Source organism: Chelonoidis abingdonii, chromosome 4, assembly GCF_003597395.2.
Source record: "Chelonoidis abingdonii isolate Lonesome George chromosome 4, CheloAbing_2.0, whole genome shotgun sequence".
Lineage (NCBI taxonomy): Eukaryota > Metazoa > Chordata > Testudines > Testudinidae > Chelonoidis > Chelonoidis abingdonii.
Window position 1 is genome coordinate 106,248,430 of NC_133772.1, and position 15,017 is coordinate 106,263,446.

The 15,017-nt window shown below is 40.7% G+C and overlaps 1 protein-coding gene across 2 annotated transcripts in view; it reads left to right on the plus strand.

Annotated features, from left to right (window-relative positions):
- LOC116814877 (signal recognition particle subunit SRP54) overlaps window positions 1-15,017 on the plus strand; it is an 82,092-nt gene that overhangs the window by 46,635 nt on the left and 20,440 nt on the right. The window contains exons 1-2 of one of the 2 annotated variants that reach the window (XM_032762845.2): window positions 181-337; window positions 13,885-14,064. The exons of the other annotated variant lie outside the window; for it this stretch is intronic. Coding sequence (XP_032618736.1) covers window positions 245-337; window positions 13,885-14,064 — 273 coding nt within the window. The 5' untranslated portion in view covers window positions 181-244. Of the gene's footprint in view, window positions 1-180; window positions 338-13,884; window positions 14,065-15,017 lie in introns of those variants that run through there. 2 annotated transcript variants of the gene reach the window in all.

Genomic DNA, 15,017 nt, shown 5'->3' on the forward strand with positions numbered 1-15,017 from the left:
GGGGTGTCTCTGGCGGCGGCGGGGGGGGGTGTCTTGGCCGTGCAGCCGGGCGATATCTTGGGTTGCGGGACAGAAGCTGCAGGAGTTGCCAGGCCCAGCCGGTCGCTTGGCAACGGCCTCTCCACCCGCCCTCGCGCTCCGGGGGTGCGGCAAGCGGGAGGGCGGGGCCGCTCGTGACCTCACTTCCCAGGGCCCGGCGGAGTCTGGCTAGGTCTGTGCCGCCGCTTCCGTGGGCTGGCGGGGCATGGAGCAGGGTCTCTCCGCTGTCACTCTGTACTGCGCCTCCCCAGCCGGGACCACACCCGCCACTGCCCCCCGCGCCATGGAGCAAGAACAGGTGAGATGGGCTTCCCCAGGGGCTGGGGCACCGGCTGAGCCCTCATCCCCCGCCCCGTACAAGGGAGGGGCTGGGCCTGGCTACGGTGACCCAACACCACCCATGGGGGGCGGCCCGGAGCCTATTCTCTGTTCTTCCGCGGGCCAGTGGGGCAGCTGCTGCCCACCGCAGAGAGGCTTCCCGGCCCCTGGGGGAGCAAAGGGGGGTGACGTGGGTCTGTAGCTAAAGCAGGGGTCTTGGGAGGCAGGACTCCTGGGTTCTTTTTCCAGCGCTTCTTGTGGGTGGTCCTCAGCAAATCATTTTTTCACGGCTCCATGCCCCGCCTGTGCCACCACAAGGTGGTGATTCCCTGTCCCCCAAGGCTGGCGTGAGGCCGAGGTCATCAGTGTTTGTAAACTGGTTGGAGAGTCTTGGGTAGAAGATGTGACATAACTGCAAAATTTTTGTTTATTTCGATGGTAATAATAGTTCGCTAAGACCTAGACGTTACTTGCCTCTTCCTGTGGCTCAAAATAGTTGTCAAATATATATAGACACAGCATGGTTTTACCTTGTAATGCATAGTTTGAAGGGCCTTTCCTATGGCTTCTCCTCCCACCTTTAGAAAACTGGACCTCCTCCATAAATCACTGCTTCAGTAACTGCATGTTTGACTTGAAATATGGCTGCCCAGTTTTGTTAAGGCTTATTTGTAACCCTACAGGTGGTGATTCTGTAGAATTTAATACCTGATGGCAAGTGGTTCCTCTCAAGTGGTTGGTAGGGTTGGATGGAGGGCAAAAGATGTCTCTTGGACTTTGGTTTAAGTGTGAGAAGCTCAGTATTTCTCCTAGCTTACATTTTGTTCTAATAAAATGTATTGAGATATACCTATCTCCTAGCACTGGAGGAGACCCCTGAAGGGTCATCAAGTCCAGCCCCTTGCCTTCACTAGCAGGACCAAGTACTGATTTTGCTCCATATGTGTAAGTGGCCTCCTCAAGGATTGAGCTCACAACCCTGGGTTTAGCAGGCCAATGCTGAGACCACTGTACTATCCACCTTGTAGGACAACTATTTACTACAATGCCTGTCATGCTTTTGCATGATTAGTTTTTCAAATGGAGCTTTAATTTTCATTCCATTTAGGTTGTGAACAAAGACTTTTTCTGGCAAAACTAGCTAAACAGTGTAGCTGGGTGGGAGTGTGCAAGTGAAGTCAATGTAGTTTAAGTATGTGGCTTTGGTTTAATGATGACTGGCTGGTGAGAGAGTGTCTCTTGTCAAAACAATCTTACAACAAGGGGCCAGCATTGTGGAGGTGGTGGCAAGTGTATTGAGATATAGCCATCTTACATACAAGGGACATTACTTCTTAAAAATAGTCTTTAACCTGACAGATTTCCTTACCTCTGCTACTAGTGATACCGGAGATGACCAAAAGTGACCATTAAAAAAACAAAACAAAACCCAGACTAATATGCTCTTTCACTACTTCATGCTTTGTTTAGTTTTTGCATTTCACAGAGTTTTGCTTTTATAGCCAGCCTCTAGCTGTTTTCACTTCTTATATTTTGGTGGTTGCTGCCCTCAGTAGAACACTTTTTAACATTTCAACTGATTTTAATAAAAGTGCAAACCTCCCCCCAAAAAACCAACAACAAAAGAAAATAGGATCAATAAAGGCATTAGGAGGCAGTGTGTCGGGAAATATTTCTCTCTAAAGCCTGTCAACTTTTTCAGTGTTTCTTTAAGCTTCCTGATTTTTATTTCACTCTCATTTTAGGTCTTTTGTCCTATATTGAGGCTTGTGTAGGTGGACAAGTTTTACCTGAAACAAAGTAAGGACATCCTTTGGTATAGAGTTTTAGAGGACTTCTGATCTGAACAAGTGATGAAGCTAATGGATTGAAAATATTGATGTACAGCCTTGGTTTCCATATTACTTTCTTCTGTTGTCATTTTTCTTTAAATATGTGAATTGAGTACATGTGAAACTGAGGCGGTCTTGTAGCCCTGTCTTAGGTCAGTCATACTATAGCAAGTATAGCAGCTCTGCCAGAACACCGAAGTCCGCTATTATTATATTTGTGTTCCAGTAACACCTAGGAACCTGTCACGGATCCTGGCCCTATTGTGCTAGGCACTGTACAAGCCCATAACAAAGTCCCTGCCCCAAATAGCTTACAATCTAGTTTAAGACAGGAGACAGACGGATACAGACAGGAGCACAAGGAAGCAATGAGACTGTATTGGCCAGCATAATAGGCAGCAGTTTCAGTGTGTCAGGAGCCTAACCACTGTCCAGATTTGTGCAGGTCATATTAAAGGAGGGATTTGAAAGAGCACAATGAAGTAGTTTCATAGATGTTTACGAGAAGCTGCTCCCAATTTTGTGGGATAGCATGGGAGAGAGCACAAAGGTACTTGTTTGCAAGAAGTAAGGTCGTGAACGCTGACAGACCAGAGATGGGAGTTGACATCTTAATAAAGCATATGAGAGATGATAGGGGATAGGCTGAGAAGGGCCTTGAAGCTGAAGACGTGGAGAAGGGGAAGTCAGTGGTTGGATACAGAGAGTGAGGTGATACTGTCAAAGTGCTGAGCTGGGAGAATGATCTTTGCCTTAACATGGCTATGAGTGGGGGAGGATTGCATTTGTCAAGGCTGAAGCAGATGTCATTGTAGTGATCCATACACAAGCTGATGTGAGCTTGGGTGAGAGTTTTAGCTGTGTGGATGGATAGCAAAGGGTATGTCAGGGTTTCTTCCCCACTCTGAACCCTAGGGTGCAGATGTGGGGACCTGCATGAAAGCTCCCTAAGTTTATTCCTACCAGTTTAGTTTAAAACCTGGTACTCTGCCACCACCAACTGATTTAACAAGAAACAGGAAAAGGACCCCTTGGACTTCCTCTTCCCCAAAAATATCCCCCCAAGCCCTTACACTCCCCTCCCCCAAGATTTGAAAGTATCTTGTCCCCCTATTGGTCCTTTAGATCAGGTGTCAGCCAGGTTACTTGAGCTTCTTAACCCTTTACAGGTAAAAAGATTTTGGTGCCTCTGGCCACGGGGGATTTTATAGTATTGTATACAGGAGGGTTGTTACCCGTCCCTTTATAGTTATGATGGTATATGTTGAAGATCTCAAGCACGAAGAATTGCCAAGTCTTTATCCCTTCTGCTATTCTGTTCTTGGGCTACAGTTTTTAGCAAACTGCTGGTTGTGTGATGCTTTTATGATGTACACAAATAAGAATGAGATGAGAATACTAAATTAATTCCTGCTTATGATCCAAACTAAGATTTGAGCTCAGTATGCAAATGGAAAAGCTAGCATAATAACCCACTGGTATATTTAGCCCCTTCAAGGTGTACTAATTTAGCCTGAGTCACACTTTACATGTTCTTAAATTGTTTAGATACTGATTTCTTTGAGCTATGAACCTCTTAAGAATGCAATTTGAATAATGCTAAAAGCAAACTACTGTATTAAGATGGTAGGATTTTTAGCAGTTCACAAGGCTACATACATTTAAGGATAGTGGAAAAGTAGAATTTAAACATAAATAATAAATATTGAATCATTACAGTTTTATGGTAGGAGTAGCGCAGACAAATGCAGTTCCATTATTCTAATTTCTATGGTGTATTGCATTGTCATTGTGTGGATATGTAACAAAGAGCCCTATTGTAATGCATATCCACAGTTTCCACAGTAGCCTTTACTGTAGCTCCTATCTTAGAATTTACTGACTTCTGTGTAATTAATGCAATGTTCAGGTTTAGGTCAGGGGTGGGAAAACTGCGGCCTGGGGGCCCCATCCAGTCCTCCAGATGTTTTAATCTGGCCCTTGAGGGAGGCTTACATTCCTCCTCTGGCTCCTATGTGGAGGCGCAGCCAGATGGCTCTGCACGCTGCCCCTGCCCCAAGCGTCTGCAGACAGGGCAGTGTGCAGAATTGCCTGGCTGCGCCTCCACATAGGAGCCAGAGGAGGGGCATGCCTCTGCTTCTGGGAGCTGCTTGAGGTAAGTGCCAGCTGGAGCCTGCACCCCTGGCCCCCTCCTTCACCCCAACCCTCTGCCCCAGCCCTGATCCCCCTCCCACTTGCTGAACCCCCTCAGTCCGAGCCTGGAGCACCCCCCTGCACCCTCTATCCCTCATCCCCAGCCCGCACCAGAGCCTGCACCCCCAGCGGGAGCCTTCGCCCCACCCCAGAGCCCGCACCCCAACCCCCAGCTTCGTGAGCATTCGTGGCCCGCCATACAATTTCCATACCCAAATGTAGCCCTCGGACCAAAAAGTTTGCCCACCCTTTTTACACATCTTTTATCTTTAATTAAAATAAGGCAAAATAGGAAAGCTGGTTCAATAAATACTTTTTCAAATGTACCTGTTTAGTTTAATGTCTGGTTCTCAAACAGGTTTTCTTCATTTTTCAAAATAGATTACCTATGAGTTGAGAATTAGTAGGAGAGCTCATTCATGAGTTGCCAGCTAGCCATTTCTGTTCTAAGTATTTGTACTATTTGTAAGCACAGAGATGGGGAAAGGAGAATGACGACAGTGGAAAACATAATAAAGAAGAGTATCTGTGTATGCAGACTTTAGACTTGCAGGGGTTTACACTGTAACTTCTACTAATTAATGGGCAGCAAAACCATTGGGGGAAAAAAATTAATTTACTTCCTGGTGCTGCAGTATCTTTTCAAATGAGATTCATGTGGCTTTACAGTTGCAGTATTTAGTAGATCTCTTGTTTAAACTAGTGGAGGGAATACATTCTTGGTAGATTCAAGTGATTTCATCCCTGACTTCATAATTGTATGGATGTGAAAGAACTGAAGCTAGTCTTGAAGTAGCACGCAACAGTGAAGTTATACAGACTAAGCACTTTCACATTAAATATTTTGACGCTAGGTTTTGTTATCAAAATTAAGCTGAGATCATACAACCTGAATGTAATAGTAAAAAAATTAATTGGTTTGTCTTCTCTCTTCTCCCCACTTTTTCCTTTGTCTGTTTAGACTGTAAAATCTTTGGGATAGGGACTTGTCTTGCATGTCTGTGAAGCATTTAGTACATGCTATGATTTAGAACAGTCTAAATGTTCTTTTCAGTCTAAATGTTGTTAAAATTTATGTGATCATAGAAATGTAGGGCTTGTAAGGGACCTCAAGAGGTCATCTAGTCCAGCCTCTTGTGCTTAGACAGCACCAAGTATGCTTTCCTGGACCATTCCTGATACGTATTGTCTAACTTATTCTTAAAAACCTCCAATGACAGGGATTCAAACACCTCCTTTTATCCTTATAGTTAGTTTTTTCCTAAAATCTAACCTCTCTCCCGTGCTGCAGATTAAGCTGATTAATTCTTGTCCTATCTTCAGTGGATATGAAGAATAATTGCTATCCTCTTTATAATAGCCCTGAACATTATATATTATACACTATATTATATATTTGAACATTATCAGGTCCCCCTATAGTCTTCTTTACTCAAGAGTAAACATGCTCAATTTTTGTAACCTTTCCTCATAGGTCAGATTTTTCTAAACTTTTTATAGTATTTGTTTCTGTCCTCTGGACTATCTCTTGAATTTGTCCACATCTTTCTTAAAGTACTCAGCCTGAGGCCTCACCTGTGCCAAGTAGTGCAGAAGAGTTACCTCCTGTGTCTTAAATACGTGTGTGTTACTTACATAAATATTGATCAGTGCTTAAAATTTCAAAACAGAGCAAGGTCTTTTAACTCGACAGAATGTTACTGGTTAATTGTGAGGAGCTAGTTTAAGGATAGCTCTACAACCCCTAACTAAACAAACTAACAGGAAGTGATGTTAGAAGGACAGGGATTTCCTGTTATGCTTTTACAGAGATAGGACAAACTTATTTATCCACAAATTTAACTTCCAGATCCTGGAATTTTGGGGAATTTTCACTGAATATAACCCCCCCTCCCCACAACCCATTAGATTAGAGTACTTCCGCTTTTTGTGTGTAAACTGTGCCACAAACATGCAAAGGAAAATTGACAACTGTTACAAACCAAATGCATAACTACTTGTCTAGCATAGGTAGTTAGAATATGTGCTAAGTGACCATTCAAGGTAGAATGGCCCCTTAACACACATGGAGTCATGGAAAGAAAAAAGGGAGGATTAGTGGGTTACAGATCTTAGTAACAAACCATAAATCTAGTGTCTACCTACTTACGCTAAACAATTTGTTCCACGTTGCATTTAGCTGTGACACTTGGAGTACCTTTCCCAGACTGGAAGAAGAGCTCCGTGCAACTCGAAAGCTCCTCTCTCTCACCAACAGAAATTGGTCCAATAAAAGATATTACCTCACCCATCTTGTGTGTCTCATATCCTAGGACTGACACAGCTAAAATTATGCAGCATTAGCACTAATAGGCTTTATACTGCCAAGACAGAAGAGATTTTATCTGTTCATCTTAAAGATATGGATCTTGTTTGTATCGGACTTCATTTTGATTCTGTTGGTGGAAAGAATCCTCCAAGCCACCTGATAGAAACTTGTCTTTTGTTCAGTCACGTTGTGACTGTAAGGATTATTTATTTTTGTTTTTTTGAGCATTAGTATGGTGATAAATTTTCCTGTTGTTGGCTTGGGTTAATATTTTAAATAACTACATTTTTGTGTAGTAGAGGGACTCTCTCACAACATAATAGGCTGGATTTTTTTACTGTACAGTATGTTATTGTTTTCTGTAAGCCTTTATGTATGTGGACATTTTTGTGTTCCATTCATGTAGCTAACAAATAATGTTCTAAATGTTACTGTTCAATCATAGAGACAAAGTGGACCAGGGGTAGGCAACGTTTCAGAAGTGGTTTGCCAAGTCTACATTTATTCACTCTAATTTAAGATTTCACGTGCCGGTAATACATTTTAACATTTTTAGAAGGTCTCTTTCTATAAGTCTATAATATATAACTAAACAATTGTTGTATGTAAAGTAAATAAGATTTTTAAAATGTTTAAGAAGCTTCATTTAAAATTAAATTAAAATGCAGAGCCCCCCGGACTGGTGGCCAGGACCCGGGCAGTGTGAGTGCCACTGAAAATCAGCTCGCGTGCCGCCTTTGGCACGCGTGCCATAGGTTGCCTACCCCTGAGGTGGACCAGCTCTTTACCCACTTTGTCCTTCTAATATCCTGGGACCAGCACTGCATACAAGTGCTCAATCATACTGCTTTTTGTTGTATACCATTCTTGTATCTTGTCCATATAGATTGCTAGCTCTTCATGTTAGAGATCTAGTCTTCCTGTCTCTAAAGGGCCTAGTATGTTCTTTCTGTTGTGAAAATGTGTCTAAAACTTACAGATCTATGCAGTCCCATTAAGCGTATGGAAACTCATCTCCTTCTGGCATCTTCTCTATAAGTAGTTGGGATCGAAGTGTTGAATTCAATTGAGAAATAAAAGCAGCATGAAATTCTTTCCACTGGAATTCAGTTTGGTGGCATGTGTGTTGGAAGATGTCTGCTTAACAGTTAATTCTGATGATACCTAAAGTTCACCTTTCTATCTTTTTTACGTGGGTGATTTACTTATTTCAGAATTGTTTAGAATTACATTGTGTGTCAGTTTGATCTTGAGACTTGCCTGATTTTCCAAATCTTTGCAGTTCATTTTCAAACTGATATTTGTTCTGGGATGGAAGTAATGTTATCATTGGGGATTGTTAGAAAAATCTGATCTTGAAGTCCATATTATTGGGTGAGTTTGAGTTACTTGGAAACATAATTTAAAAAGGTGATGTTAGATTAGTTCTGCCATCTTTAGCTGTGGTGGTGTGGGAGAAGCAAGGGTGCAGCATTTGAGATGTTAAAATTTCCCTGTTCTACTTAGTAAGCATTTTTCCCCAAAATAGATGTAAAAAAAGTAAGAATAATGTAGATCATACACTTAACTATCTGGATTTGTTTTAATATTTTTGATATCTGTATAAAAGAGAATTAGTTTAATCCAGAGTGGATAAAAATAAATGATTAAAGCATTTTTTATTTGAACTTTTTTTAAATTTAAAATTAAATATACCGTATATACTCGATCGTAAGCCGGTTCATTTATAAACCAACCTCCCCCCCCTCCCCCAAAAAATAAAATAAAGTAAGTAAAACTGGAAAATGTTTATGACCTATTCATAAGCCGACCCTATAATTCACAGGTTGGCAGGTTGGCAAACTTTGGCTCCCGGGCCATCAGGATTAGCCGCTGGCGGGCTGAGATGGTTTGTTTACCTCGAGTGTCTGCAGGCACGGAGGTAAACCTAAGTAAACAAAGTGTCCCGGCGTGCCAGCTACTTATCCTGACGGTCTGGGACAGCAAGTGGTGGGGAAATTTTTTTGGAGGGAGAAGCTGGGGATCAGGGGAGTAACCTCTGTGACCACCCGCCACGTGACCACACCCCTAGCCCAGGACCCCCATGCTTTCTACTTGGTGGGTGGGGCCGAGCAGCGTGGGTGCAGCCTGCCAGCCCTGGAGCTGCAGCTGCTTCGGAGGCTGTGGGGAGAGCAGAGTGACCAGAAGCGGAGAGACTGTGGCCCTACCTCTTCCCTTCTGGCTGCGCTGCCTCTCCTTTTCCCCTTCTGTTGCGGGAGAGGGACTGTATCCCACCTCTCCCTCTCTATACCTGTTCATAAGCTGACCCCCCTTCTCTGATGCTTCCTTTTTTTCTAAAAAAAAAATTCAACTTATCAACTTATATATGGTAAGTTGTTGTTTTTTTGTTTTGTTTTAAATAAGCCTATTTTAAAATGTGAAATTGATAATTTATGTTAAGGCCTAAACTTATCTATTGAAATCATTTAAATTAAATAAAAAAAATTAAGCAGTAATGTTTGCTTCCAAGTTTTAAGAGAATCAAACCACTGAACGTGTTGAAGTCACTGGATGAGCACCTGAAACCAGAGTCTGTTGATGTACTAAACCAACATTTCACAGCAATAGCCTTTTCTGTAGGTGCAGAGAGAATTTTATCTTAATTTCAGCTTATTTAACTAGTTTCAGTTCAATGACTAGCTCATTCATACTTAAAGCCTGGTCTATACTAGAAAATGAAGTTGGCTTAACTACGTCGCTCAGAGGAGTGAAAAATCCACACCTCCGACCAACGTAGTTAAGCTGATCTAACCCCCAGTGTACACAGTGTTACATTGACAGAAGAATTCTTCAGTTGACCTAGCTTAGTGGTCTCCAACTTTTTTGTGGCCAATAGCACATTCATGTTTTCAGAAAAGTGTGGCGGGCGCCAACAAGTTTTCAAGGCTTATTTTGTATTTGTACATTAAATAATACAAAAAAAACAATTTAATGTTACATAATATATGAATCCATAAGATAGAAAGGTAATTTTACACGTAAAAGATATTAAATTATTCTGCAATTACTCTTTCACCTTACCATCTACATTTGCTCTTTTTAATCTATCTGTAAGAAAAATTAAGGTGTTTTTACAAAATAAATATCAAACAGTTTTCATCTTTGTTTAAAAAAAAAATAAAACAGTGTTGAACTGCTGGTCCAAATATATTTATTATTCTTATTTTAACATAGATAGCCAGTTATGGTTAATTAAAAAATATTCTTTGTATTGTTACTTGTATATGGATTTCAGTAAACAAATATGAAAAAAAGTTAAACACAAGTTAATCATATGCACTCGTCAGCACTTAATGGAAAATAGGTATAATTAATTCACGTGGTTTTTCTAGTAAAGTTAGTGTGATTTTTGGTAGTGCATTTCTTCAGCCAGTTTTTCGTAGTTGGGAGAGTAGGATGATATTCCTGTTCGTAAGCAATCGTCAAGATGGGCATTTGTAAGCCGAGACCTGTATTTTGATTTTATGATGTTCATTGTTGAAAACAGAACTTGCATAGATAAGTGGAACTGAAATAAGATTTTATTTTGTATGCTACATTTTTTTAAAGGCAGGAAACTATTTTTTGGTCAACCAAATTCCAAAAGTTTTCATCTGTTGCGCATGATTTTAGAACAATATCATTTTGAAGGTCCAAAATCTCCAGTTCCACGTCTTTTTTGCTCTTACTTGAACGAGACTCGCAATTTGATGTAGCCATTTCTGTTACCTCTATTTGGCAAGTAAAAGAAATCACAAGAAAGGCAATTACAGAGTCAATGGTGGTGAACTGTTGAAATCTTTTTTCAAATTGTTCCAGAAGTGTTTGAATGTAGATAACAAATGGTGATGGGTTAAAATCACTGTCACATACCATTTTCGTCATACTTGGGAAATGTACGAGAGACTGCTTCTTCATATGTGACATCCACAAGATCAGTTTTTGTTTTGAATGATTTTACAGAACCTATCATTCGAACCACGTTTGTCTTTTCCCTGGAGCTCAAGATTTAAAATGTTCAATTTGTCAGTGATGTCGGCAAGAAAAGCCAATTCTATTAACCAGCTGGAGTCTTCTAGTTGCTCGAAGTTTGATTTGTGGAGTTCAGAAATTCTTTGATCTCTTCAGTTAGGCTTAAAAACCGTGCAAGAACTTTACTTTTGCTCAGCCATCGTACTTTTGAGTGCAAGATAAGATCAGATTGTTTATCATTAACATCTTCCAACAGGGCCTTAAAAAGTCGGTGTTGCAAAGGTTTAGCTCAAATAGAGTTAATTATTTTAATAAAGACATTCATGACATGTTGAAAAGAAAGAACTTTGACACACAAAGCTTCTTGGTGGATAATGCAATGATAAGACATAAAGTTCGGAAAGGATTCATGCTTCTTGCAGAGTGCAATGAATCCATTGGCACTGCTCATCATTTCTGGTGCCCCATCAGTGGTAATTGCAGACAGCTTGTGTAATGGCATACTTACTGATGTTGCGTATGATTTTGAATAAATTATAGATGTCTTCACCCTTTGTTCGCCCTTTCATAGGCAATACTTTTAGTAACTCTTCTTTTATGGTGAAGTCACTAAATACCATCCTCGCCATAACTGCCAACTGCGCTGTATCCGATATATGTCGACTCATCGAACTGCAGTGAAAACCAGTCACATATTTCCAAGCCAACCTTTAGCTGAGTTTGCACGTCGCTTGAAATTGCATGTATCCTCCTCATAACTGTGTTGTCTGATAACTGCAAGTCTTGTATTGCCGATAAAATCTCGCACATGTTAGGAAATCCTTGAAACAGGAAATCAGCACCAGTCAAAAATGCTTCCTTCAACAATCCACCATCTTGAAAGGGTTTTTTCTTCTTTGCGAGCAGATGAGCACTTTTAAAGGAAGCAATAGTAGCACTTTTAGACTTTGCCACTTGTCTAGTGAAAACAGATTGCTGGGCAGATAGGTTTGATTTGAGTTGATTAATTTTCTTCTTTCTCAACTCAGATTTAAGTGGATGGCTAATGTCAAAAGAGTCGTGATTAGTTTGGAAATGGTGTTCGACATTGTTTTCTCGGCACTGCAACAGTGCCACCACACAATAAGCAAACACGTTTCCTTTTATTTTCAGTAAAACAATAGGATTCTTCCCACTCTGCGTTGAAATAATACGTATTTTTTGTCTTTTATTTGAACCACTCGTTTTGGGGCAAAATGTTAAAAAAAAATATCTCAAAGCACAGGAAAACAGCAGTATCAGTGCAGCAGAAGAATACTCACATACAGGGTTGGCTCCAGGCATCAGCAGAGCAAGCAAGTGCCTGGGGTGGCACGTGCTACGGGGCGGCATTCCATCCATTCTTGGGGAGGCAGCATCTGAGCGGGGTTTTTTTTTTTTTTTTTTTTTCCTCTTCCCTGCTGTGGCAGTTTGGGCTGGATTTTTTTGTGCTTTGGCAGTTCGGGCTGCGGCAGTCTGAGCGGCTTTTTTTTCTTTTTGGCAGTTCTGGGCAGCATGGAGAGAAGCCACGGCCTGCGCCTGCCAGGGACAGAGAACACGGGTGCCTGCAGCCCCGGAGTTCTCTGTCCCCGGCAGGCGCGGGGCTGTGGCTTCTCTCCCCTTCTGGGCACTATTTTTCACACCGTGTCACTAGGCGGGTGCACATAAATGCCACGTTGGGGACCACTGACTTAGCTACTGCCGCTTGGAGAAATGGATTGATGGGAGAACCCCTCCCATCTGCGTAGGTAGTGTCTACACTGAAGCACTACAGCAGCACCGCTGCAGCAGCATTTCAAGTGTAGATGAGCCCTAAGATACCAATTGGGAGTTTGAAAAAGCTGAAAAGCTTGTTTTCCTCTTCCAATATATGAATGAAAATTAAGTACGAGAAGATGATATACTCTTTCTATAATTTGGAAGGACATGGTGAGACCAGAGACAGTCAGTTCAATTCACTAACTACAGATACTACTTCCTAGTTTTATAAATCAGTTGATTCTTAAATGGAAAACATGTTTTAATAACCTTCTTGTCTAGTGTGCAGCACATTTAATGTAGTTTTATTTAATAATACAAAAATTAAAATGCTGTTTTGAGCTCTTTTTATTGCAAGTAAAATAGCAAATGGTGCACTTACTAGACTATTTTCTAACATTATAAAAATGTAAAAAAATAAGAAATGAGAAGTAATTGAAATGGAGCTGTATAATTTAAATAAATTATAGGTACAGTGTATCCTCCTGGTTAGAGGCCTCAGATTTAGTGTGAAGTCTAGTTGCAAATCAACGTGTTTTTATAGTTACCAACCAGTGAGAATCAACTATTTTCTTTAGGAAAAGAACTAACAAGTACAAATACAAAACATGATTAAAATCAAGGTTGTGTGGTTGCTGATTTAGGTCATGATGACAATCGATTATTTAAATTGTTTTGATTTAAATCACTCTATCCTGATTTCATCTCTTACAACAGCCTTTTTCAAAGCATGGGTTGTGACCCCTCCTTGGGGTAGGCCTGAAGGTCTAACCTGTGTGTGTGTGTGTGTTTTGAGGGAGGGAGAGAGAGCATGGACAGGCCTTTCAGTTGTTTTTCAGTGTCTCAACTTTAATTTTTTAAAATTTACTCTCTAGCTCTCATGGTTTTGAAGGATACCTTCAAAACATGAATTGAGTGTTATGTGAGAGCTTTCTGCCTGAATCTGCAAAGAGCCTGAAACAGTTAAGAAATCTGTTCATTTCAATGAGTGTTAACTCAGATGCCAATGATGATATTTTAAATGTCAACATTAACTATTTCATTGTTCACCAAAGCATGTAAAGAAAAGAGAGGATGTGCCATGTAGTGAAGATCTATACAGTATAACTGCAGTGACTGGCTCATTTTGGGTAGACCTCTAATAACCAATGGCAAGGTTGAAGTGAATGTGATTAATTTAGTTTTCTTGAAACGGGGAGCTCAGCTTTAATAAGTCTGGGAAATGCTACCTTACAGCTGCATCACTTAAAAAACAAAAAACTCCACTTCAATCTTCAGAAAAGCACTCCATGATTTCTGTTACTTCTAGTAAGGTACTTTAGATTGGCTGACAGATATTTTGTGATATTTGTGAGAACCAAGCCTCCAGTTTCACTGCTTATCCTGCAGAAGCTTGTGTTTTTGAGACCATTATTTTCTTTGTTACAGCTGCACTCAAGTGGCGATAGAGGCTTTGAGAATGTGGAACTGGGGATCATAGGAAAAAACAAGAAAATTCCGAGAAGGATCATTCACTTTGCAAGTGGAGAAACCATGGAAGAATATAGCACAGATGAAGAAGAAGATCCGGTGCAAGAAAAAAAAGACCTCTTGCCGTCTATTGATCCTGTAGGTTTGTTACGGATAATTCTTTATTTCATTTACCATTTACTGGAAAAGTGATAACCACTTTTTGCACTTGGAAGAAACATAAATAATTATTGAATTCAAATCTGACTTCTATTTTATTTTAGCTAGTTACAGTTAGGGATGTAAATAGGGTTTAAAAACAGTAACCATGTAACCTATTAAAAGTCTATTGGTTAACCGTTAAGGAGCCCACATAGGTGGGGAATTAGGGATGCAGGGGTGCTGCAGCCCCCCCACGTTAACACAGTGAGCAACTCAGTAAAATAAAAGGGAGCAGTAAAGAATTTGAAAAAGTTAAAAAAAATAAAATAAGAAATTGAGGTGTTTCAGAAAATACCAAAAGTACATTTTAAAGTATGTTGTTAGACTACATTAAGTTCAACATCTACATTTTATTTCAACTATCCACATTCTCCTGATCATGCTGTGTTGGAAGGGTAGAACGCTGCCTTTAATACTTTGTCTTGAATAAGTTCCATGGTGTCTGTAATCCAGGAAGTATAGGTATGGGGGAGGAGATGCTTGCTTATCTCACTTCACAGGAGTGTGTGCTACTATGCTTTAGCTACTCAGTGATGGCACATTGGAGGAACTAACCACACAATCATACCACTGTGTCAATACACCTGTCACATCTTAAAAAAATGTGACTCCAATGGAGAGCTTTACTGGTGGGGCTCCCACAAGGAGGATCATGGCTTTGATATGGGTATTCTGCTTGTTTCTTCCTGAAGAAGTGTTGTTGCCATGGGGTTTGGTTAATTAGAGGGTAGCTGTAGATCACATTTGTCTTTCTCATGGGCTTTGAGTTAAACTAGGTGGGAAAGAGAAAAATTGTGGGTATGAGAGAGGCCAGGTTGGAGATCTGGATCTTCAGCAAAGGGGAAGAGGGTATGTGAGGAACAGAAATTGGGACAAATGCAAATTACAAG